Raw genomic sequence first — 24,500 nt, forward strand, 5'->3', positions numbered from 1 at the left:
GCCTCTTGTGCAGTAGAAAATACAGAGCAGACTCCCCCAAACAAACTTATAAACTAGAAAATCATTTTTAACTTTTTTAATCAATTTGAATTATATCCGTAAGTAATTAAAGCCATATGTGTCAAGTGATCTTTTCAAACACACCACATGACCTTCTGTAAAGCCCATGTATAGAAAACAAGCACACAAGCACATGCTAAGTCTCAAAAACACCCAAAAAGATAATTATATTTTGACACTTTACCATGGCAACAGTTTTTAAAATATCAGGAATCCATTCTTATGTCTATGTCTGTCATGTTTTCACATTATACTGATGAAGTTTGAAGTAAACTGGGTGAAAATAAGACAGTGATTCAAAACCTTTTCAAAAAGTGACACACTTCCTGCTGCCAGTTGGGGGCTCTATAACTTTGACTGAATATTGGCATGTAGATGTCTTCAGGTCAGGACTCTTATCAAACATGTGAAGTTTGAGGCAGATCGGACATTGAATGCCAGAGTTACAATAACTTCCTGTGGCATGGCGAAACATAAAAATTTGTGAGGCCGCCATGGACACACCCTCTAGCGAAAACTCAAGATCTTCCCAATGTAACGCCACAAAGGCCTTTAGATTAGACTGTGCAAATATGATGTTGATATGATTAAATCTCTAGGAGGAGTTTGTTAAAGTACAACGTCTGGCAATGGCAAAAACGGCACCAATTTACCAAAGAAAATTCAAAATATCTCACTTCCTGTTGGGTTTTCAGATTTGGTGCCCAAGGTCTTTTTTGTAGGTAATGGGCTGTTGAATGCGTCTACCGAATTTTTATAGTCATAGGGCCTACATGAAATGTAGCGCGAATGCCGCTTACTTCATTTTTTTTAGGTGACGCTATTGAATCATTTTGCCACGCCTAATTCTGAAACCCATATCAGATGTATATTTTCACCACTTTTGATACGTGTGCACCCTTACGCAACAAAAATATATTTCTCAATATATTAGTTGACAATATATTTCTCAATATATTAGTTGACAATATATTTCATGTGTCTCCATATATTGTGAAATTTACATGGTAATATATCATATGATATATTATATAATAATATATTATATATGCAAGTCATATATTGCAATATATGGGACAATACTGCAATTATTGCCGTTTTCATATATTGATTAAATACATATCATTATACTATTCAATATATTGCTATGTATATTGAAATATATCCTACAATATATGAAATTATATATTGGAAGAGTCATTGTATACATATGTAAATATATATGTAAAATTATATGAGATAATATACCTCAATGTACTGGATAATATAATCAGATTTATATGGGAACATATGTCTTAAATATATTGATTTATATTACATAGTATATAATTATCATATATATTGTATACATGGTAAATATGAAATAATCTAATGTACACTGTCTGTCATATATTTTAAAATATAACAGATTAAAATATAATATAGAAATATTTTCTAAATATAGAAAATATATTGAATGTCATGCACCATCATATTTTCTAAATATAGAAAATATATTGAATGTCATGCACCATCTGATTTGGGCTATTGTTAATCAACCTCTGTAAACATATGCAGGAGCTTGCTTAACTCACAAAAAATACTTTGTTTCAATAAACATACATGAAATAATTCAGGTTTGTTTGTATATCAATGTATTTTAATATATGAATCAATATATAGCAATAGGTTGTCCATCCATATATTGCTATATATTTTCAAATATATGAGGAAGTTTCTGATACATTGAAATATATTTTCTAATGTATTGCAATATAAATTCTAGTATATTGCAATATATTTTTGTTTCGTAAGGGCAAAGTTTCAAGAGTTTTCGTGCGTGTTTAGGCCCTCCAAAATGTAATTCATTTGGGAGAAGAAGATTGATGGGCTGAGCAATTACAATAGGGTCCTCACACCTCAAGCCCTAAATATCTGACTTTTACTTAAGTAAATATGGCTCTGGTAATTTGTACTTTTACTTAAGTACTGAGATTCAGTACTTCCTCCACCACTGTAAACACAAACGAGAACTGACCAAGAATAAATCAAACACAGGAGACAATCCAAACAAAGGAAACTAGATCATCAACTAACAACTAATAAATGGTTTAGGAACAAAAAAACACAAATGTAAACACTACAATTATAGTGCTGGAAGTAGTATTAATAGTTTTAAATATATAAACTATTATATATTATGTATTGCTAAATTGACCACAAAGAAGCCACAAAATTACAGGTTTCTTGAACAATAAGCAAGAAATAAAAAAAAGAAATTTTCTAAAAAAGAAAAGCAACATGTGCTGTAATTTGCTGTAATTTGTGAAAATTACTATTAATCTTATGTGAAATTATGACCCCAAATATGTCTGTAACATTCAGAAATATGTATTGGATATAAATATTTAGACATAAAACATCCCTGGTGCCTTAGCCTTAAAAACAAAAAACAAAAATGCCCTCCTTTACTGTTGCAAACGATTAGATTAGCCTACTAATAGTAGTTTGCATCCATGCTTAACAGTTATATTAACTCAGTTGTAATCATTATGTGTTTTTAAAGGTTTTTTAAATGTTGAGTTTTAACTTCCATATCTTCCTTTCCAACTGAGCAGCCTTGTGTTCGCTTTGTAACCATTAACAGTGGTTTGATACAATGTTGGACACACCCAAAAAGACAAGAGTATTGGACAACTAGGTTGAGAGAGAGAGAGAGAGAGAGAGAGAGAGAGAGAGAGTGAGTAAACATATGTGTTGAAGCTTAAGTTTAATAAAAAAGATCTGCACATGAAGACTTTTGAAAAATTTTAAGCTTTATTTTAAATAGAAAAAAACATTTTGCTTTTACACCGGCATATTTAAAGCTCAAAGAATACTGTTTGTAGTCCAAAGAGCAGTCCTGTCATACACACCCACTGTACTATAACCTTGCAGCAATAGTTTTTATGATATTTCATTCGATACTGATGTAAACGCATCAACACAAACTCATAGGGTCCAGCTTTGTGTGTTCTTTAACTTCATCCTGTAGCAGGCCTCACAGGCGATGGACAAACCCACCACCAAAGACACAAACTCCTCAAAGTTCACCTCTCCATCCCCATTGGCATCCAAGTCCTTCATAATTCTGTCTATGGTGGTCGGATCTTTCTGAGACTGTAGGAAAGGAAAGAGTAAAATGTGTGAAAGAAACAAGAGCAAACTTCTATCTGGTCTGGATTTCCTTTAGCAAAAATGAAGTTTGTGGAAAAGAATGCCAGAGGATCTTCACCTTGAGAAACCCAGAGAGCTCGTTCTCCATCAGGGTTCGGAGCTCACGGCGGCTCAGGGTGCCGCTCTTGCCCTCTCTTCCAGCGTACCGGTGGAATACCATAATGAGGGACTCCATGGCAGTTTCTAGTTCGGAAGGCATGGCTGCTCACTGCTCGGTCCATTGAAAGCAAAAGTGAATCTAATGTTATCACAACCGATCTCTACAATGCAGTTAAACGCACATAATGAAGAGCTTACCGTTTGGGCGTCTGAGTGAAGAATTTGAGAAGTGCTAGATATCTCTCTCAAGAATTTATAGGCTATGGCCGAGCCCATGGGGAGGAGAAGCTCTTATCAGGGAAGTTGAGCAATTCAGTCATTACAGCACAGCATACCAATGTGTGTGAGTTAAGCGGACTTTGTGTGTTCAATGTAGAACGATGAACTCAAAGGGTGCACAGCAATGGCAGTATTAATACACCAGAAATTACACACTACATATATTTACTGTAAGCTGACATTGACTGTATATTCATATTGGCCAAGCTTTACAAATGGGTCATGTCAGATCCACATAGCAGCAAGCTGAAGATGGTAAGAATGTCTTAGCAAATGAATTGCAACGCCCTCACCCACAACATTCCGATATCGTGAATTGAACCGATGATTGGATCCTTTTTGCATTTCCAGATTTGGAAAGCGGAATAAAACTACAGCATAATAAATATAGAGTTTCAGATGTTTCCACTGACTGATTCGTTGCTCTGGTTGGTGTAGCGCTATCCTATCGCGTGTAGAGGGAGTTTGAAAGAAAACCGTTTATCCCGCCCCTCGGATTGAGCCCTGTCTATGGTGAGTTTCCAGACCAAACATCTTGATGTGGGTCTGGCTTGTCAGGCTAGCGCTCTCTCACTGAAAGTCCAAAAGTGGATTCGTAGAGGTAATATCCAGTCACGCTGGAGCTGCAGCTGAAGGAAAACAATCGTTATGATGATGAAACGTGACGACGACAATCAGACAATTGCGACAATATATGCTTTATGTGTGTTTTTCAAGTCATCTCAATGTAGGCTATTTAATGACAATAATATGAATATCATATGAATAATGCAGCTTTTGATGTTTAGTATCTTCTGCTCACCAAGGCTGCATTTATGTTATCAAAAATAGTTAAAACAGTAATATTTTGAAATATTACAAATTAAAACAGCTTTTTTCCTATGTGAATATAAAGTAATTTATTCCTGTGATTAAAGCTGAATTTATCATCATTACTCCAGTTTTCAGTGTCACATGATCCTTCACTAATCATTCTCATAATGATTTTATAATCAAGAAACATTTATGATTATTACAGTGTTGAAAACAGTTGTGCTGCTTAAAAATGTTGTGGAAACCATGATAGCCTACTTGTTATTTTTCAGGATTCTTTATTGAATAGAAAGTTCAATGGACATTTATTTGCATTCATTAAATAAATTATTATCTTTTGTAATATTAAAAATATCACTTGTGATTAATTTAATGCATGTCTGATCAACAAAAGTATTAATTTCTCTCTTTTTTAATTTTACCACAAATGTTTAGATGGTTTCCACAAAAATTAAGCAGCACTATGAGCAGCACAACTGATAATAATCCTAAATGTGTGTTGATCATCAGATCCTCATATGAGAATGATTAGTGAAGGATCATGTGACACTGAAGACTGGAGTAATGATGATAAATTCAGCTTTGATCACAGGAATAAATTAAACTTTACTATATCTTCACATAGAGAACAGCATGGTTTACATTACAATATATATATTTTTTTACATGGCATAAAATCTATGGAGTCTATTATATTTACCAATCATAAAATTGGCATAAAAAATAGGAGAATAATATTATAGATATTAATTAGTGGTTATTGTTCAGCCGTGTATTTTGATATTTTGCCCAATTAAAAGCAAGAGATGCGATAAATTATATTGGTCCAAAAAGAAAAAGAAAAATGGTATTACAACATTTCTGTCCCCCTCACTTCTGAAAAGATGACTACGCCCCTGGCATATGTTATTAATCTTATACGAAATTCATCTTCATCACAGTATTACTGATGTTATTGGGGAAAAAATGTATCAATGCTACCTTTTTTTTTTTTTTAGCTTTGCCTTATAAATGTAACTAGCTTGTAACCGAATTAAACAAAAATATATTTTAAACTTTACCAGTATCGGTATTCTAGCTTGATAGTGAGTACTAAAAGACATCGTATTTGTTTATATTCATACTGATAAAGTTAGATTTTTTATTCCATGTGATTTCTGCGTTTCGTAACTCCTGTCCACCTTCCGATAATGGGAGAAACGAAGCTTTTCGAAGCTCCGAGTCAATTGAACCAATTGCTTCACAAAATGATTCACTGTTTCGAAGAGCTCGACACACCACAGGCTGTCGACACCTGCTGGTCAAATGGGTTCAAGTGCATCGAAAATTCAACCCAGTCAATGATATTTTTTTTACAAAGCAATTGAATGTTTTTGACATTTAAATTTTATGAATCTAAATATGAATGTAATCTACAGATAAATAGCATAGCCTAAATAAAAATTAAACGAAAACGCTTTGTAAAATTTGCTCTGTAATGTTAATGTAGTTATTTTGTGTGTTAGCTAAGCAGTGCATGAAACACTGCCAATTACAATTAAGCATTGACGTCCTTTTTATCGTACGTGTTAGTACTGTAATTAGAAAAAACTATTTTTAAAATTAAAATCAAATAATTAATTAATATAAAACTGACCCTAGATACGATTTTAGTTTTTTAAAACCAAGTTGTTAAAACAATATGAAGTAACCTCGTTTTCTGAAATCACGCGAGTTTGATATAAGATCCGATTAATACATTTTTCGAAGCTTAATAAGAACACTGCATTAATTAACATCTGCACAATTTCACTTTTTACAGTGCTTGTGTTTTACAATGACATTTTAAAATGAATGGAAGAGACAGTCAGTTTGACACAAATGCTGAAAATAGCCATACATGCAAAAGGGTAGGCTGAGGCAGGCTGGTAGCAGTAATCTTGCTGCTGATGGAGCAGACGTGCTCGTTGCCACGGGAACGGGATGCAGGCAGGAGACGAGAGCGTTTGAAAATCTCTCCAGCTGCGTGCGGATGTGGCAACATCCTACTAACCTACATTTCAACCTGAAAGAGGCGATGGCGGCCAACGGAAGATTTACCCATTGACATATGATGGTCTGCTGCGACGAAACGGAACATAAACGGTAAATTTGCAAGATTTGTATAGAAATCCGCATCGTGCATGTGGTAGCCTAATATGATTGTTCGATGGCATGCGGCGTTTTATTGATTTGATTAATGTAGCTGGCTGGAAACTGCACGTAGGCTTTACATGCATTGCAGTTAAATGTGTGTATCCCAGTAAGTCGCACAGATTTGCGACATCGATGCTCTCATATGAGGTAAAGACGGCAGGATCCCGTAATGGCGGCCAGATTTCAGGTGAAGGTAAGGGCGCTGCCGAGTAGCCTACAGCTCAGGCCGTCCTGCCGTGTAACCCGGTCATACATCTCTATAGGGCAAACCTCAGTCGCGTTTGTTTTGTAGTAAAATCACGTTAAATCTTTCGTATTGCGGGATGGAGTGACGTATATGGCCTGTTGACATTGCTGAATGACCGCGTGCTGATAAAAAAGCCAAATAGTGTGTTTAAACTGCTGTAGGTCTTCCTAACGCATGTGTTTTGATTTTTAAAGTAGGATTTAAAGGAAAAATGTTTGTCTAATGCAAATATATAAGATTAAATATTAAGAAGAAATTGCCATTGCGTGGAACAAGCCAGTGACTGACTAACTAGCTTATGAAAAAGATAACCATCTGTACTGTACTAGGCTATATCTGCACTCTGTGGGAAAGATTATCAGAATATGTAAACTAAAGAATCTCTTTGTCGCGGTTGTTCCTAAAGGTCAAAGTTATTTAACTGTTTTATTTCGGCACATGCTTTTGTGGTTGTGGAGATGCAAATTCTGTAAGATATAGCTACATGCATGTTTGGAAAAAGCAGGTGTTAGACCTGTTTGTGGTACTGTTGCTCTGTTTTCAGTCACCAGAAATATGTTTATATACTGTGTATGTCTGATGGACAAGGTCATTCTTAAGCTGTGTGGCCATTAGAGCTTCCAATGTCACCCAGCTGTCTGCTTAAATCATTTACATCAGGTCACTATCCATTTTTAAAGAGCATTGCAGGCTGGTAGAAGTGCACCAGAGACAGCTATTTATAAAGGTGTGTGTGCACTGTGCATGTCTCTCGCTCAGCATCCAGGCAGCATGGAAATCTAGTCTCTTTACTCATTTTATCTCACTCTTTCCTATCTTGCGTCTTTAAATCAGTGCGTTATAGAGACATTATAATTCTTCATGGAGACCAAAAATTATGTCCCAAATATGACTTCAGAATCTACATTTAGAAAAGATCTGGATGTACCATGCCCTGAATTTTCAGTTTACCATCATGGAAAGGGCCGCCTACCATTTCCCCCCCCCCCCATTATTATAGTTCAACTGGTAGTGCATGACGCTATCATGTGCTTGATCTCAGAGAATTCCCATACTGATACAACTGGTAGCTTTTTTGCTAAGTTGTTAGGGGTGTAACAATATATGTGCCACAATATATTACACTACAAAAACAGATTAATATACATTGTGTACAGTTCACTCTAAATGAAAGTTTGGACAGATTTATTTTAACAACAAACATGATAATGGTAGACTTGAAATCTAGACGCACCCCAGCGGCAGCAAATCTATATTGCAGACAGGGTAGTCTAGCAACTCTCTGTTGGCTTGCACACTGGAAAACCAAACTCTGGTCAGGCCAATCACATCGTGTATAGAGTCAGTGGGCGGGCTTAACATAATGATGGCAGAGTTGTGATGGTTACGCGTGCTACTTGAAAACAAAGAAGCTGGCGAACAGCGGTCTTTCAAATCGTCTTTGGTTGTGACTCTGGAAGACTTGGAGTTAAGCTTTTCTTTGAGAAAATCCATTTATATTTATATAATGCTTATATACTGCTACAAATTAGAGCAAAATATACACGAGGAGTGGCTTTATTGCATCAGATTTTGGTTTGTATTTTCTAACCCAGAAAACAACCTGCTCCAGAGCTGTCATCTCTTCCGCTCCTGTTCATCTTTCTCTTTTATTTTCCACTTCATCCTTTTTTTCAGGCCAATATGAAGAGTATGGAGCAGGAATTGCAGTGTCCTGTGTGCAAGGACATTGTGAAGCAGCCAATTGTACTTCCCTGCCTGCACAGCGTTTGTCTCATGTGTGCCTCTGAGGTTCTGGTTCAGAGCGGGTATCCCCAGCCTGAGCTCCCGCCGGAGCCCAACTCGCCCGCTTCCACCCCCAACATGCGGTCCCCGCGGCAGATGCGTAGACCCTTGCCCAAGTCTGACCGGGTGGACCGCCTGTTGCGCTCAGGTGTGTAAAGACCCTATGCATCATCTTTAAAGGGATAGTTCACCCAAAAATTTAAATTCTGTCATCATTTGCTCTCCCTCAAGTTGTTCCAAACCTGTGTGAATTTCTTTCTTCTGCTGAACACAAAAGAAGTTATTTAGAAGATTGTTTGTATATAAGCAGATTTTGGGCACCATTGACTACCACAGTAGGAAAAAAAATACTATGGTAGTCAATGGGGCCCAAAATCTGCTTATATTCAAACATTCTTCCGAATATCTTTGTGTTCAGCAGAAGAAAGAAACTCACACAGGTTTGGAACAACTTGAGGGAGAGCAAATGATGACAGAATTTTTATTTTTGGGTGAACTATCCCTTTAAAGTCAATGTAAACCGGTTGATATATTTAGTTTATTTTACTGTGTATATGCTATGCAGTTTACCTCACTGTATGTATGTGTTTAGGCTCTGGGACATACCCAGGTCGCAGGCGAAAGGAAGGTCCTCCACCTCTCATGGTTTTCCCTTGCGCCCCCTGTGGGCGAGATGTAGAACTAGGTGAGAGAGGATTGGCTGAGTGCATGAGGAACCTTACACTGGAGAGAATTGTAGAAAGGTAATACACACATTCAAATACATTCAAGTAAATATTTGATTTAATATAATAAAGTATCTCATAGTTGAAATATAATCAAAGTTCAGCATTATATAGATTTTATTTTGCTTTTAAACTGAACAAAACATGCCATATAACCACAAGACAAAGTTATAAAGTAAAGTACCAGTCCATGTCTTTATGCACTTTGCTTTGTGCATTGCAGCGCAGTCATGTTAGAACAGGAAGGGGCCATTCCTAAACTGTTCCCACAAAGTTGGGAGCATGAATTGTCCAAAATGTCTTGGTATGCTGAAGCGTTAAGAGTTCCTTTCATTGGAGCTAAGAGGCCAAGGCCAGTTTCTGAAAAACAATCCCACACCATAATCACCCCTCCACTAAACTTTACACTTGATACAATGCAGTCATTCAAGTACTGTTCTCCTGGCAACTGCCAAACCCAAACTCTTCCCTCGGACTGCCAGACAGAGAATCGTGATTGGTCACTCTAGAGAACACGTCTCCACTGCTCTAGAGTCCAGTGGTGGCGTGCATTACACCACTGCATATTACGCTTTACATTTAGTAATTTAAGGCTTGGTGATGTAATGACCTAGTAATCTTAAATAGAATTTTAAATTAAATTTTTAATATAATACAATTAATATTATATAATATGATATAACTGAATAAAATATAACGTATTTACTTGTTTAATGAGTGACCTAATAATCTTAAATAGAATCTTAAATACATCTTAAATAAATTCATTTACCCAGTGTGATTACTATATTTACATTAATAAAACCCGCATATAGGCAAACAGACAACCTCCTCACTGAAGGATCTGCATCTTTCTCTGGTTTTCTCTAGGTACAGACACACAGTGAGTCTGGGCAGTGTGGCTGTGATGTGTCAGTTCTGTAAACCCCCACAGGCCCTGGAGGCCACTAAAGGCTGCTCAGACTGCAGAGCCAGCTTCTGTAATGAGTGCTTCAAACTCTACCACCCCTGGGGGACTCCACGCGCCCAGCACGAACACGTTCAGCCCACTCTGAACTTCAGGCCAAAGGTGAGCCGCTTCTTCTGTGCCTCCCAAGATTACTACCTGATTACCTATCATACCTTAAACAAATGATTAAACATGAAAACTGCATTTGCAAGCCATTTGACTTCCATAATATGACGTATTTTCAAGCGAATATTTGCAAACTAAATATACCGATGCAAATTTTATCGATAGTGCATCATAAAGTTTTCCATCTCTAGGTGTTGACATGTCCAGAACATGATCAGGAGAGGCTGCAGTTTTACTGCAAGTCATGTCAGATGCTTCTTTGTTCACTCTGTAAACTGCGCCGAGTCCATGCGGGTCACAAGATCGCGCCTGTCACACAAGCCTACCAGAGTCTCAAGGTAGGTTTTCAATTCACTTCTCTTTTAATAGTGTATCTGGAATGAATGACTGTATCATATTAAGTTGCCATGTTTTTTCTTCTTAAGAAATGGATTTAATCATTTTTTAAAAGCTAAGGCAAAAAATCCCAAATGTAGATAAAACTGCTGTAATGTAATTTAATGAAACAACAGTGCCACCTAATGGCAGTGACAAAGTACTACCACACCGTAATTGTATAGAATAGAATAAAAAACTAGAACAATGGGGAAAAGTCATGTGATCAGATGAGTTTATCCCTCTCAAACATTTTGCACAATAGTGTTCAGTTTGTTTAGCTGTGATGTGCAGCTCTATTCATTGCATGTCTTAGATCTATGGTTTATAAACTCTTGAAAGCCAGGAAATCATTACTAAACAAACTCCATTGTGGATGATCCTTCTATAGTGAGGTATTTTTGGCTGTTTTTTCTTTAGGATGACAATGTTCTCAAGATTTAAAGAAACAATACATAACAATCACAATGGCTTTTAAAAGCTTTTGAAAACCTGAACAAAAATGAGATGCATGGCGATGTCATTCTGCACTAAAACATTTAAGGGAAAGTGTTTTTATATACAGTAAATGTACAACATTAATGACAATCAATCTTGAATAATAATCTCACGTGGTTTTCCATGCATATTTGTTTAAATATATCAATATCGTCTCTGATTATTAAATTAATCTCTTTGTTTCAGAAACAGAAAGTTAAAAATATTTTACACTGTGTTTTTGTAAACCCTAGGACAAGATCACCAAGGAGCTGAACTACATTCTGTCCAATCAGGACATGGTGTTGACTCAGATCACTCAATTGGAGAATGCAGTCACTCAAACTGAGGTACGGCCACCTTTTCCATCTCTTTCTCAAAAGGAACGCAGGTGTTTGATGCGCTGAGAATTGTCTATGTGAATGAATGCAGGTGAACAGCGTATCAGCCAAAGAGCAGCTCTCTCACTGCGTGAAGGAGATCATGGCATTGCTAACCGAGCGACAGACAATGCTGGCTCAGGCTCTGGAAAGCTCACGGCAGAGAAGGGCAGATGCCTTGGCCAATCAGGTGGCTGAAAAACGCAGCCTGCTGGAGCATGCCGGCTTGATGGCTTTCACTCAAGAGCTGCTCAAAGAAAATGACCCTTCGAGTTTTGTGCACGCAGCCAGATTAACACACAACAGGTGGGACGACTTGCTCTCTGCTGATTATTACTGATGTCTTTTGCCGAAGTTTGAAAGCACTGGACTATTATTGCTTTTTTTTTTTTTCTCAGATTGGCCCAGTCTATTGAATCTATGCAGCGTTTCTCTCTCTCTGCTGATCCCTCGTTCCGTCACTTCCAGCTCGATGTTTCCAGAGAGCTTAAACTCCTCACAGACCTGAACTTCATTCAGGGTAGGAAAACTCAAATCATCAGACACTTGTAAATATGTAGAGTACAACAGGGCTAAATGATTATTATTACCCCTTAAGTTTTCAGAATCTTTATTTTTTACAAGATGTTTCTGAATGTTTTAGGCATGTGATCTGCTAAAGAAAAAAAAGAAAGGAAAAGCTAACCCTCGACCGCAATTATAATTATTATTAAAAATATATTTTATTAAATTAATAGTATTTATATGATATTTGTAATTACATTTTTGCCATGAAAATAGTTTTAGATGCTGACATGGCATTACATTGATCCATTTGTATCTGTATTAAATTAATAAACAACTTTCAAGAATATAACTTACTATTGCAACAATGCATACTATTCATTGTAGCCTATTGTAAAATATATATTTTTTAATAATCATAATATATTATATTATAAGAAAGAAATTAATGCAAGTATTACTAGATGTGGTATTATTAATAATAATAATGGTTATTATTATTTTATCTTAAAAAACAACAGTAAAATTACTATATTTGTCTTAATTTTTCCCCTTTTCCTTTCAAACTTAAAACCATTGAGCTTTTATTTTGGCGGAGAGCTGCAGGGAGACCTTTGTGCTTCTCTTTTTTGACAACATATTTATAAATGATTCTCATTTATGAATTTGGAAGATGAATGGCAGTGGCACATGTTCACAAATGCAAATTAGATCTGACTCAAACACACAGCACTTGCAGAGTAGCATTTACTGTGAAAAAAGCAGCGTGTCAGACTATATATTTATATAATTACATCACAACCATTATGATTTAGTGATCGTAATAAGCCACCTCACATTCTCACATCCATACATTGTCACAGTTAATTCAAAAGTTACTTTACAAGAAGCAACTGGCGAATAACACGTTTCAGTGCCGATTTTGCGAAAAATCACATGCCTGATTTTGATAAATTCAAAACCACATTTTAATGACGGAAAACACTGTTCGCAGTGTCACATAATGTAACCCTAACCGAAAATGACCTATCCCGTCAGCCCCTCTCGCTCCTGTGATTGACACCCAGCGAACCCTTGCCTACGACCAGCTCTTCCTCTGTTGGCGGCTGCCTCAAGACTCCACTCCTGCCTGGCATTTTTCTGTGGAGTTCCGACGGCGTGGGGTGGTGCCAGGGGGCGGGGCAAGAGGGGGGATTCACGGGGGATTGGCTGCCGCCCGCTGGGGCTGGCAGAGATTGGAGGAGGTGACCGGGACCTGCGCGGTAATCGACAGGCTGGAGATGGACAGTGTGTATGTGCTGAGGGTGAGAGGCTGCAATAAGGCCGGCTTCGGAGAATACAGTGAGGAAGTATATTTACACACACCACCAGCTCCAGGTACGTATTTAGGTAGGGTTTTCAACATAGTGCAAACAGAATTCATTCCCAAATGATACTCATCTACTCATCTATTCTCTTTATCTTTTTTCTTTTTTATCCATTCCCATCTCTCTCCGTCTCTACAACAATTGTTTTTTCCATGTTTTGTTAACAGCTCTTTACTGCCACCTGCCCTGTTCCCTTTTTATAGCCCTTAAAACTCTTTCTGTTATTGTAACTTTATTCTTGTTTATATTTCCCTCATCTTTTAATTATTTGAGCCATTTATTCTTTAATCCACCAGTGTTTATTTTCCAACCAAAACCCTTGATGTAGTAAAAAATTTGATCTGATGTGAATGTTGACCCATCCGCTTTGTAAATGTGGCCAAAAGCTAACTTTAATGCTGTGTAATGTTTATTAATATTAACACATTAAATGGAGGCCCATGTACAAATTATAATCCAAGGTTTGCAACATCCAAACAGAAGGCAGATGTTCACAACAAATTAGTAACATAAGCTTCTGAATGTTTTCAAATGTAGCTAATTATTAATATTATAGAATACGTATTTTTCACACCTATACTTGTTTAAATCATATAAAAGCCTATATTGTGCACAGCAAACATTTAAAAATAACTATTTAATACATTATTATAATATTAATTCTTGAAGTGACGGTGAGGACATCTGTAATGTTACAAATTTATATAAGTTCTGTTCTTTTAAACAGACAATCAATAAAATAATTTAACAGCAAATTAGCATATTCAAATGATTTCTGAAGAATCGTGGGACTTTGAAGATTGCAGTAATGATGTTGAAAATGCAGCTTTTCCATCACAGGAATAAATTAAATTTTAAAATATATTAAAATAGAAAATACACTTTTTCTTCTCTGCCTGTCTGCTGGAACGCAAATCTTCCTCCTTTTTGCAGTCTTGATTTCACCTTGCCATTCGTCTTCTTTCCTTGTTTACTATTTTCCTGATTGCTCCTCCTTTTGCATATATCTCCTATTCTATGCTTCTATTCTTCCTTTTCCACCTGCTCTTACCTCCCTCCGTTTGGTGCTTTAATTCTGTATCCCTCTTTCCCTTCTTCTTCTATCCTCCTCAAAATTTCCCCATATTCCCTCGCTGTTGTCTCCCTCCGCCTACTCGGCAGTGTTGAATTTTTACCTGGACTCTCGTTGGGGTCTGCATGCGGACAGACTGGTGGTGAGTAAGGAGCAGCGTTGTGCCCGCAGTGTGCCCGGTCTCTCCCTGCTGCAGGCCGCCGATCGGGCCCTCACTTCCTGTCACCTGACAGCGGATCTGCTCGTGGGTGACGTGGCCATAACGCAGGGCCGACACTACTGGGCATGTTCAGTGGAGCCAGGCTCATATCTGGTCAAGGCAAGTTCTGCAACGAAGGAAAATATATTAATCATGTCTCCCTTTCCTCCTTCTAAATCACTTTTCCTAAATTTTTTCTTTATATATTCTACAGGTTGGAGTGGGCCTGGAGTCTAAACTTCAAGAGTGGTTTCATCTGCCTCAAGATATGGCTAGTCCAAGGTAAGTACAACATCTCAGAAATGAACAAAAGGAGAGAACAGACATAACATAGACAGTAGTCTAAACAGAGTAAAATAAAATGGATGTTACAAACCCGATTCCAAAAACATTGGGACACTGTAAAAATTGTGAATAAAAACAAAATGCATTGATGTGGAAGTTTCAAATTTCAATATTTTATTCAAAATACAACATAGATGACATATCATATATTTAAACTGAGAAAATGTATAATTTTAAGGGAAACATAAGTTGATTTAAAATTTCATGGCATCAACACATCTCAAAAAAAGTTGGGACAAGGCCATGTTTACCACTGTGTGGCATCCCCTCTTCTTTTTATAACAGTCTGAGGAGACAAGTTGCTCAAGTTTAGGAATAGGCATGTTTTCCCATTCTTGTCTAATAAAGGCTTCTAGTTGCTCAACTGTCTTAGGTCTTCTTTGTCGCATCTTCCTCTTTATGATGCAGCAAATGTTTTCTATGGGTGAAAGATCTGGCCTGCAGGCTGGCCATTTCAGTACCCCGATCCTTCTTCTACGCAGTCATGATATTGTAATGCAGTATGTGGTCTGGCATTGTCATGTTGAAAAATGAAAGGTCTTCCCTGAAAGAGAGACATCTGGATGGGAGCATATGTTGTTCTAGAACTTGGATATAACTTTCAGCATTGATGGTGCCTTTCCATTTGTGTAAGCTGCCCATGCCACACACACTCATGCAACACCATACCATCAGAGATGCAGGCTTCTGAACTGAGTGCTGATAACAACTTGGGTTGTCCTTGTCCTCTTCAGTCTGGATGACATTGTGTCCCAGTTTTACAAATATAACTTAAAATTTTGATTGGTCGGACCACAGACCAGTTTTCCACTTTGCCACAGTCCATTTTAAATGAGCCTTGGCCCAGAGAAAACCTCTGAGCTTCTGGATCATGTTTTGACATGGCTTCTTTTTTGACCTATAACGCTTTAGCCGGCAACGGCGATAATTGTGGTGCATTGTGTTCACCGACAAGGTTTTCTGTAAGTATTCCGGAGCCCATGTTATGATTTCCATTACAGTAGCATTCCTGTATGTGATGCAGTGCTGTCTAAGGACCCCAAGATAATGGGCATCCAGTATGGTTTTCCGACCTTTACCAATACGCACAGATTGTTCCAGATTCTCTGAATCTTTGGATGATATTATGCACTGTAGATGATGATAACTTCAAACTCTTTGCAATTTTTCTTTGAAAACTCCTTTCTGATATTGCTCCACTATTTTTCGCAGCATTGGGGGAATTGGTGATCCTCTGCCCATCTTGAATTCTGAGAGACACTGGCACGAGAGGCTCTTTTTATACCCAATCATATTGCCAATTGACCTAATAAATGGAAAATTGGTCCTCCAGCTGTTCCTTATATGTACATTTAACTTTTAAATGTACTTATATGTACATTTAACCTATTGCTAACTGTCCCAACTTTTTTGAAATGTGTAGCTCTCACGAAATCCAAAATGTGCCAATATTTGGCATGCCATTTCAAAATGTCTCACTTTCAACATTTGATATGTTATCTATATTTTATTGTGAATAAAATATAAGTTTATGAGATTTGTAAATTATTGCATTCCTTTTTTATTAACAATTTGTGCAGTGTCCCAACTTTGTTTGGAATCGGGTATAAAGAATAAACACAAATATCCACATCTGAATTCCAAATGATGAATAATGTCCATTCTTTCACTTATTTATGCATTTATGCTAGGGGTGTAATGGTACATGTACTCGTAGCGTACAGTTTCGGTACAGGACTTCCGGTACGGTGCACGTGTATGGTACCGAACACAGTCTTTAACAGTAGACTTGTTTTATGCGTGAAACATACTTCAATCCGAGTTCCCACACGGACATACAAAGTATTCTGTCCTTTTTATCATGAAATTCAAACGATAAATGCCGTTTTGACGCTCTTTAAGGTGGCGTGACACACATCACTGTATATGAGCATCAGTTCAAGCGGCAGCGCGGTGCGCGAGTGAACGCGATCATCTTTTCCTAAAGAATAAACGTGAATAAATATCTGAAGGTATGTTAAGGATACATTACAACTTACTGTAACAAATCATATGTCGTGTAATCGCTCAATCAGTTTTTCAACGGCGATAAGACGTCAATAAAACACCTTGTAAACAATGTCACGTAGCATTACATTTACCACAGCTGTTAGTTCACTGGAGAAACTAACTCTTCCACTAAATATATGCACTATATTAGCCTAAATGTTCATTATATTCTACTTAACCTGTTAGTGATGTCTGGATTGTTTAATGTATATTTAAATAAATCTGTCATGAAAATGACACACTGTGTATAAATGATTATATTTTAACAATGAATTGGAGTAAAACATCATTTTATAATTAGATTTAGAAGTTAATGCAAAAATGTGAAGTTTAAATATTTGCATACAATGTGTTATTTGAGTATTGATCATTATATTGCTGAATTTAGGCTAATAGTTTGGGCTCTGTTGTTAACCTTTAATATAGTAATGTGCAAGTAAGGGCTCCCTATATAGTTTATAGCATTGTTTTTAAGAAACTTTAAGTTATAAAAATAAAGAAAAAACAATTTTATATTTAGTTTTCTCTCCCCTGCTGTACCGAACCCGCAACGAACCGTGACTTCAAAACTGAGGTACGTACCGAACCGTCAGTTTTGTGTACCATTACACCCCTAATTTATACACAACAAAATGTGACCGCTTAAATGATTAATACCACACCATACAGACTTGCTTTCTGTTCACTGATCACTATATATAGATTATACATATGATATGAAAGCTTTTCAATCTTTTAGTTGCCACTGACTGCCATATATGATCTTGAGCCCGTCCTAAAATTGAAAAGGCACCTATAGCTTTTTATGTATAAAGATCCAATTTATACTGTGAAAAATAATATTATTTTAAAAATATTTTGTTTAGCCCCCCCCCCATTTACTATAGTACTATACTGTTGATTATTTATTTAGATTATTTATCTATTTTTTTATATTTATTTAAATCTATTTATTTATTTATTTTTAATTTAACTTTTATAATTCAGTTTGATCTCTTTTCAATATTTCTATTGTATTAATTTATTGTATTGTAATGTATTAATAATATTTTTAATATAATATTTATAAAATGTAATAATGTTGTTTATTTTATTAATTTATTTATATCAAATGGGCATTTATATATAATATAATGTTATTGTATTAATGTATTTATTTCAAATGTGCATATTTATTTTTATTTATTTGAATATTATTTTTTAACACACACACACACACACACGGGGCGGCAGTGGCTCAGTGGTTCATGTAGATTGTCTACAAACCGAAAGGTTGGTGGTTCGATCCCCGGTTCCACCTGACCAAGTGTCGAAGTGTCCATGAGCAAGACACCTAACCCCAGCTGCTCCCGATGAGCTGGATGGCGCCTTGCATGGCTGACATCGCCGTCGGTGTATGAATGGGTGAATGTGAGGCAAAAATGTAAAGCGCTTTGGATAAAAGCGCTATATAAATGCAGTCCATTTCACACACACAAACACACAGACACACATATATATATATATATATATATATATATATATATATATATATATATATATATATATATATATATATATATATATATAATATTTTATATTCTTTTTAATATTTAATATGCATTTATTTTAATCTATAATTTTTATTTATTTTATTGTTTATTTATTTATAAAAAATTCTCTAAACATTTCCACTGACCCACTAGCACTTCCTTGTGGCCCCCTAGAAGTCCCCAAACCCCAGTTAAACCACCCCCCAGATAACCCCCCCAATTAAATTGACCATGTTTCAAATCGACACTTAAAAGACACAGTATTTCCAAGTGAAACTGCATATATAGAGGAAAATGGATGGTACTTGATTTCAGTCATTTTTCATGCTGACTTTAACCTCCTCTTCTCTGTCTGATAGATATGATCCAGACAGCGGCCATGACAGTGGAGCCGAGGATTCGTCAGATTCCCCTCCCCCTTTCTCTTTCCTCACAATGGGCATGGGCAAGATCTACCTGCCCTCCTCCACCAACTCCCATCACGGCAGAGAGTCTGGCTTCACTAATGGCAACGGCCCTTCTTCGCCAACTGGCGTCACCTATCCGTTGCCTCCGAGACTGGGAATTTGTCTCGACTTTGAGAAGGGTCGCGTCACGTTTTACGATGCCCACTCTCTCCGCCCACTATGGGAGGGGCCTGTGGACTGCTCCGCCCCCGTGTGCCCTGCATTCTGTTTCATTGGAGGCGGAGCTCTGCAGCTACAGGAGCTAGTAGCCAATCGCAACGCAAATCAAACTCCTGTTAGACGAGTCACCATTCAATCACGTGTTACCAAACTGAACTGAACTCTGACTGATTATCGTTTTTTTATAGTTGGATTTTAAGAGACGGTTGTTTTTAATTGCACCCAACATAAGCCTCTGCTTTTTTTCCTTTTCGTTTTGAGAGGCCTTTATTGCTGCACTGCTTGCTGAATTATAAACCTCTTCAATTGATTTATGAATTTGGCGATGCTATACCCATGAAAACTTTAAAATGGATATATCCACCTATAAATACACACTATATAGTATATGCAAAAAATATATCTCTGTATAGGAAATGTGCCTCAAATTTTTTTATACTAGATTCCCCCACAGGCTGTATATTATAGTGATATAATATACCTTGTATTAAAATGTTTTTGTTTATTAATTTCCAAACAAAGCAGAAATTCCAGACTGTTACATGAGGCTTCATTTTATAACCCACAATACTATCATAAACGTCTGCTCTTTTAACCTCCAGCCGTGTGCTGTCAAGACAGATCTGTCCAACTCTTTCAGCTGTCAACATGAGCATTTACAAAGATATTTACTCAACATACGTCTAACGCCAGACCAAATGCTTCTCGCTGCTGCTTTTTGCCTTAGATGGTTAAGAAGAATTTTGATTTGTTGAAATATGTGGCTTCTAGACTGCAGTCGGTATATAAAAAGACTTTTTCTGAGCAATTTATTAGGGCACACTCACCTTATAGCTTACACAAATTGTTGTTTTGAATTCCCATATGCTACTGGACAAATTGGAAAATATTTAAAGCTTAAATTAAGTGAAGCTTCTTAAGAATGAATATCTGCAATGCAATAGATTGGAAGTGCACTGCTTTACTCAATATTTATGTGATTCAAAGTTTATGTGTGTGTGATGCACTAACCCCACCATTATAAAACACATTATGCAAATTCAGCTTGTAGAGAATATTTTTTAAGAGTTTGAATCATGCGCTTGATTTCAGTCCAGCTTAAAGCTTTAGAGTGTAGCTTGAATCTTGCTGGAGAGAATGGTGGCTTTTGCCTGCTGGTAATAAATAATTATAATAAATAATTCTCTGAAAATGAAATTTATTCTATTCTATTCTTAATATCACTTATCTCAGAATATAGTCAGAAGGAATGGTGTGTTACTGTTTTTTATCAGCTGGGGGCAGCAGTTTCTTCAAATAGAATGTGTCAGTCCACTTGCAAGGTGGATTCGACTTGGGACTGCTGCAAATGCCTCCATTTAGCTAAACTTTTGGCTAACAAAGGAATTCGGGTCACATCTGAACACAAGAAATAAGTTCCCTTTGCAGTTTTTTTTTTGTTGCATTTATATTAAGCATATAGAGGGACCAAGTCAGTCAGATTAATTAACAAATGGCTCATGAACTAGTTGAGTCAAAAACAACCATTGTAGGCCAATTCCTGAACAAATGGACCGTTGTTCCTTTGGTCAAAAATCTGAAAATTACTGCTTCGTGGCTAGCTCAGCGGTCCTTTGAAACCGAATCCCGTCCGGATAGGATAGGATAGGATTGGACCCCCCTTAAGACTTTAACCACCCAGAGGAAATTGCAGACAAAGATGTATGCATTTATTTATTTTGTTTACATATGACTTCACATGTACACACACATATAATATAGATATATACTGAATGGCAAAATGCACTACTGAGGGAATATGGAGAGATTTCATACAAAGTGAGAGAGACTGAGACTGCCACCTCAGGAGGATTGTGGACACGCATGATGTGATGTCATTGTCATCCAATTTCTTTATTTTTTATAAAAAATAAAATAAAATTAAAAAATGCACCAAAATTTCTGGGCCGAAACCAAAAATTCTGGATACTCTTAGCCGAAAACCGAACGTGAAAATGCTTCACGAAACTTCTTTTTAGTTTATTTTTGTATAATTGTATTAATATTAGACTTTAATGATACTGAATTTAAAAAATCAGGGGTGTAGTGTATTGAGGTACAAACATGCAATGATTAGGCCTAATGTAAAATTATATATAAAAATGATAGTGTTACATTAAATATAGATTAATCTTTGTTAAAGCTGGATTTTTTTGTTTGATTAACATTAAGGACTTAGCAGCAGGTATTTATAGGCTGCCGTCACTTTAAAACCGAATGTACAGATCCAATATAATGATACGCATCTGATTTCTTTCTCAACTCTTTATGTTCATTTAAGACATAACAAACTGTGTTTACGAGAATTACGCTATTTTGCCATCAGTTTGTATGTGTCCGATCAAGTGCAAGGAGATTTAAAAGAGGAATCAATTCGCCGTATGTGCACTGTAAAAAAAAAAAAAAAAAAAAAAATCAGGCCCCCACTTGATTTTTTTTAGTGACCAATCGCATCTAAATTTTTCAGTTGGGCAAATTGAATTTCTATGAATAATTAAAGGACAACTCCGTTTAAAATGAACCTAGGGGGTAATTAACACATGTTTACCGAGTAGATTGTTTCGTTTTCACGAAAATAGAATGTAAAGAGTTTTATCTCTAAAAACAGATTAGCTTTTAACGCTTGTCTATGGGGCACAGAGTAGGTAAAATGAAATTGTTAGTTAATACGAGTCGAGCCACGAACGCTGTGCTAAGTGATGAACTGTGACTTGGAATCTCATATGGTCCGTCATTCGATTTTCATGAAAATGCATCCCAGAGAACGATCTACTCGGTAACCATCTGTTAATGACACAGAAATTCACAGAAATTCAATTTGGCCAACTGAAAAATGTAGATTTGATCGGTCACTAGAAAATGTTCAATTGGGGCCTGAATTTTTTTTACAGTGTGTGCTATTGGAAACGTTCCTCTCTGCTGCTGTGCACACATGACAGCGTGCGGGTACCGAATTGATGGCGAAACAATTAAGCCGCAAAACACATGCGAGGCGAACCATCGGGCCTGGTCTCTATGAACCACAAATCATGAGTCAACTACGATCCGTTTAACCCCTAGCATAGAGCGTGGATATTGAGCGGAGCATCACACCGTGCAGCGATAACAGCTAAAGCGAGAGTGAAATTCGGGCGCAGTGAGTGCTAAACACTGAGTGGCGGGTCATATTTTCAGCCGTTTTTCTTTTTTGGACAAAAACAGAAAATGGCATATGCAGCCGATAATTTTCAGTGGCAGAAAATTTGATGCCTCCCTAAAAAATAAAAGTTTCTAAATGATTGCTTTTTATTTATCAAATGATATGTCAGTGCAATCTAATGGCCATTTATATATTTTATGTTTTGATGAATTGGGGTTAATTTTGTACAATTACATATTTACGTTTGTATATGATCTTCTTGCGCCCCGTTATGGTTTTGTTTAGAGGTGGGGTTAGAGGTGAACCTACATTCATACTTTTTTTCTCATAATCTTATGTTTTTGTACGATTCACATCTTACAAAACCGCCCCCTCGTAACATAGTTTTCCTGTGAGATCAGGTTGGATACGTGCACCTAATTTCCTTTCAATATTAGATTGGTTAAGAGTTCAAATGAACCAAATAAGTTTTGATACTATGCAGATATGCATGTCTGTATATGCTGCTTTAGAAAGCTTCTTATATGAAAATCCACATATGTCTTTAATTGTTGCCATATTGGTTAGAAACCAGAAAGTCGAGCGGTTAGGTATGTTTCAGCTTAGACAGACCCTTTGAGAGACTATGAGCCAAAGGAGGGGTTAGCCAATGTTTGCCTCTCGTGGAATGTAATGTTTCAGAAATGTAAAGTTTTAAAAGCACAGATTTCTCTTTTGGCTTACGTTTCTGGTGACAGAAATCCAAGACTATACATTGTCTCGCTCTCTCTCTTCCCCTCTCTCTCTTTCACACACACACTGAAATCACTCCTCTAGGGAGTGTGATGGCCCAATAAGAGCTGAGGGTGATATTTCTTAAAGATTGTGTGTCATAGGTTGATTTTCTTTTTCTTTTATCTCTGCGCTCTATGCTTTCATCTAAATGCCCGATCTATCCTGTCTCCTCCATCATTCTCTCCCGTTTTCCACGACTCCACTCCAACAAAGTTTCGCTCACTTTATCTTCATATTGATCTCTTTTTCCTTCCCCCCCTCTCCATCATACTTCGCTTTTGGCGATTCTTGGCCTGGGGAGAGGGAAAACTCAGCACCAGATTGGGTTTTGACTGACTGAAGGTATGTAGCCACAACACCACATGTAGCTGCAGCCTCTAATCCATACCAGGAAGTCTTTTGCACAGTCAGGGGGAAATAGTCAGGAGGGGGGGATTTTTAAATACCTCAGAAGCTTTGCAGCTGCTTAACCTTCTGTGATTTTCGTTTAATAAGACCAGTCATTTCCCGAAGCACCACAGACTAAAATATCCGTAAAGCGTCCGACCGTAGTCTCGGTGGCTCGTCGTATTGCTGCGTCCGTTGATCCATTTTGTTACGAGCTTAGACCTATACCAGCTGTTGTAGGTCTACCCTGGCTGCTGCCATCTGCGTCAAGCTCTAGCTGACTAGACTAGAAGGGAGGGCTAGACAGTGGTAATACTACGTTATTGTAGGGTAAAGACTTTCGACAGACCACTGCACGCTCATATTTTGATATTTTGTTCACCGCAATGTCTATTGACTAATTGTAGGATTGAGTTTCATGGAGTTTGCAGATGTATCTAAAAATGTTTCGTACAAAATAGTCGTTTCAAAGAGCTGTCAAACGGTTCAACAAAAGTAATTTGATATAACGAATAGAACAAATCTGTATATTTGCTTGTGTCTTCAAGACTGGGGGTAGTTGTGGGGAAATCTGTATCTCAGTAACTATAAAGATTGAAGTCAAAAATGCAATTTCACAAATGTGAATGGTTTTGTATGTTGTTTTCAAACACCAAATTCAAATTCTATTAAAAATATTGGGGCATGTTTTTACAAAATCCCAATAGGTGTTAAATAAACTGTATATTTTTTCCTGTAGCCAAGAATTTAAGATTTTTTGTCCATACAGAAATTGTACTGAT

General features: G+C 36.8%; 2 protein-coding genes across 5 annotated transcripts; one reads left to right on the top strand and one right to left on the bottom strand.

Annotated features, from left to right (window-relative positions):
* Positions 1 to 2,834: 2,834 nt before the first annotated feature.
* s100a10a (S100 calcium binding protein A10a) lies at positions 2,835 to 3,996 on the bottom strand. Its single transcript, XM_067424962.1, has 3 exons — positions 3,553 to 3,996; positions 3,314 to 3,463; positions 2,835 to 3,198 (listed from the first exon to the last, which is right to left on the bottom strand). Exons 2-3 carry the CDS (start codon positions 3,452 to 3,454, stop codon positions 3,031 to 3,033), a joined length of 309 nt encoding a protein of 102 aa, XP_067281063.1. The 5' UTR covers positions 3,455 to 3,463; positions 3,553 to 3,996; the 3' UTR covers positions 2,835 to 3,030.
* Positions 3,997 to 5,823: 1,827 nt separating this feature from the next.
* trim46b (tripartite motif containing 46b) lies at positions 5,824 to 20,418 on the top strand. Of its 4 annotated transcripts, none has more exons than XM_067424959.1 (13): positions 5,824 to 6,570; positions 8,546 to 8,801; positions 9,246 to 9,396; positions 10,249 to 10,447; positions 10,645 to 10,791; positions 11,560 to 11,655; positions 11,738 to 11,991; positions 12,084 to 12,205; positions 13,228 to 13,566; positions 14,718 to 14,947; positions 15,042 to 15,109; positions 17,742 to 17,795; positions 19,113 to 20,418. In XM_067424959.1, the coding sequence occupies exons 2-13, from the start codon at positions 8,552 to 8,554 to the stop codon at positions 19,537 to 19,539; spliced, it is 2,337 nt and encodes a 778-aa protein (XP_067281060.1). In that variant the 5' UTR covers positions 5,824 to 6,570; positions 8,546 to 8,551; the 3' UTR covers positions 19,540 to 20,418. The 4 variants fall into 4 exon arrangements, with proteins under 4 accessions (XP_067281060.1, XP_067281062.1, XP_067281059.1 ...); XM_067424958.1 differs by lacking the exon at positions 5,824 to 6,570 and adding an exon at positions 6,585 to 6,814; XM_067424960.1 differs by lacking the exons at positions 5,824 to 6,570; positions 17,742 to 17,795 and adding an exon at positions 6,587 to 6,814.
* Positions 20,419 to 24,500: the final 4,082 nt, after the last annotated feature.

This window comes from Pseudorasbora parva, chromosome 19, assembly GCF_024679245.1.
Source record: "Pseudorasbora parva isolate DD20220531a chromosome 19, ASM2467924v1, whole genome shotgun sequence".
In the NCBI taxonomy this organism is placed as follows: domain Eukaryota; kingdom Metazoa; phylum Chordata; class Actinopteri; order Cypriniformes; family Gobionidae; genus Pseudorasbora; species Pseudorasbora parva.

Coding starts and splice junctions, on each gene's coding strand:
- s100a10a (XM_067424962.1), bottom strand. CDS start 3,454: ATGCCTTCCGAACTAGAAACTGCCATGGAGTCCCTCATTATGGTATTC. Junction 3,199..3,313: donor AGCTCTCTGGGTTTCTCAAG/GTGAAGATCCTC, acceptor CCTTTCCTACAG/TCTCAGAAAGATCCGACCAC.
- trim46b (XM_067424958.1), top strand. CDS start 6,791: ATGGCGGCCAGATTTCAGGTGAAG. Junction 11,656..11,737: donor ATGCAGTCACTCAAACTGAG/GTACGGCCACCT, acceptor GAATGAATGCAG/GTGAACAGCGTATCAGCCAA. Junction 12,206..13,227: donor AGACCTGAACTTCATTCAGG/GTAGGAAAACTC, acceptor CTATCCCGTCAG/CCCCTCTCGCTCCTGTGATT.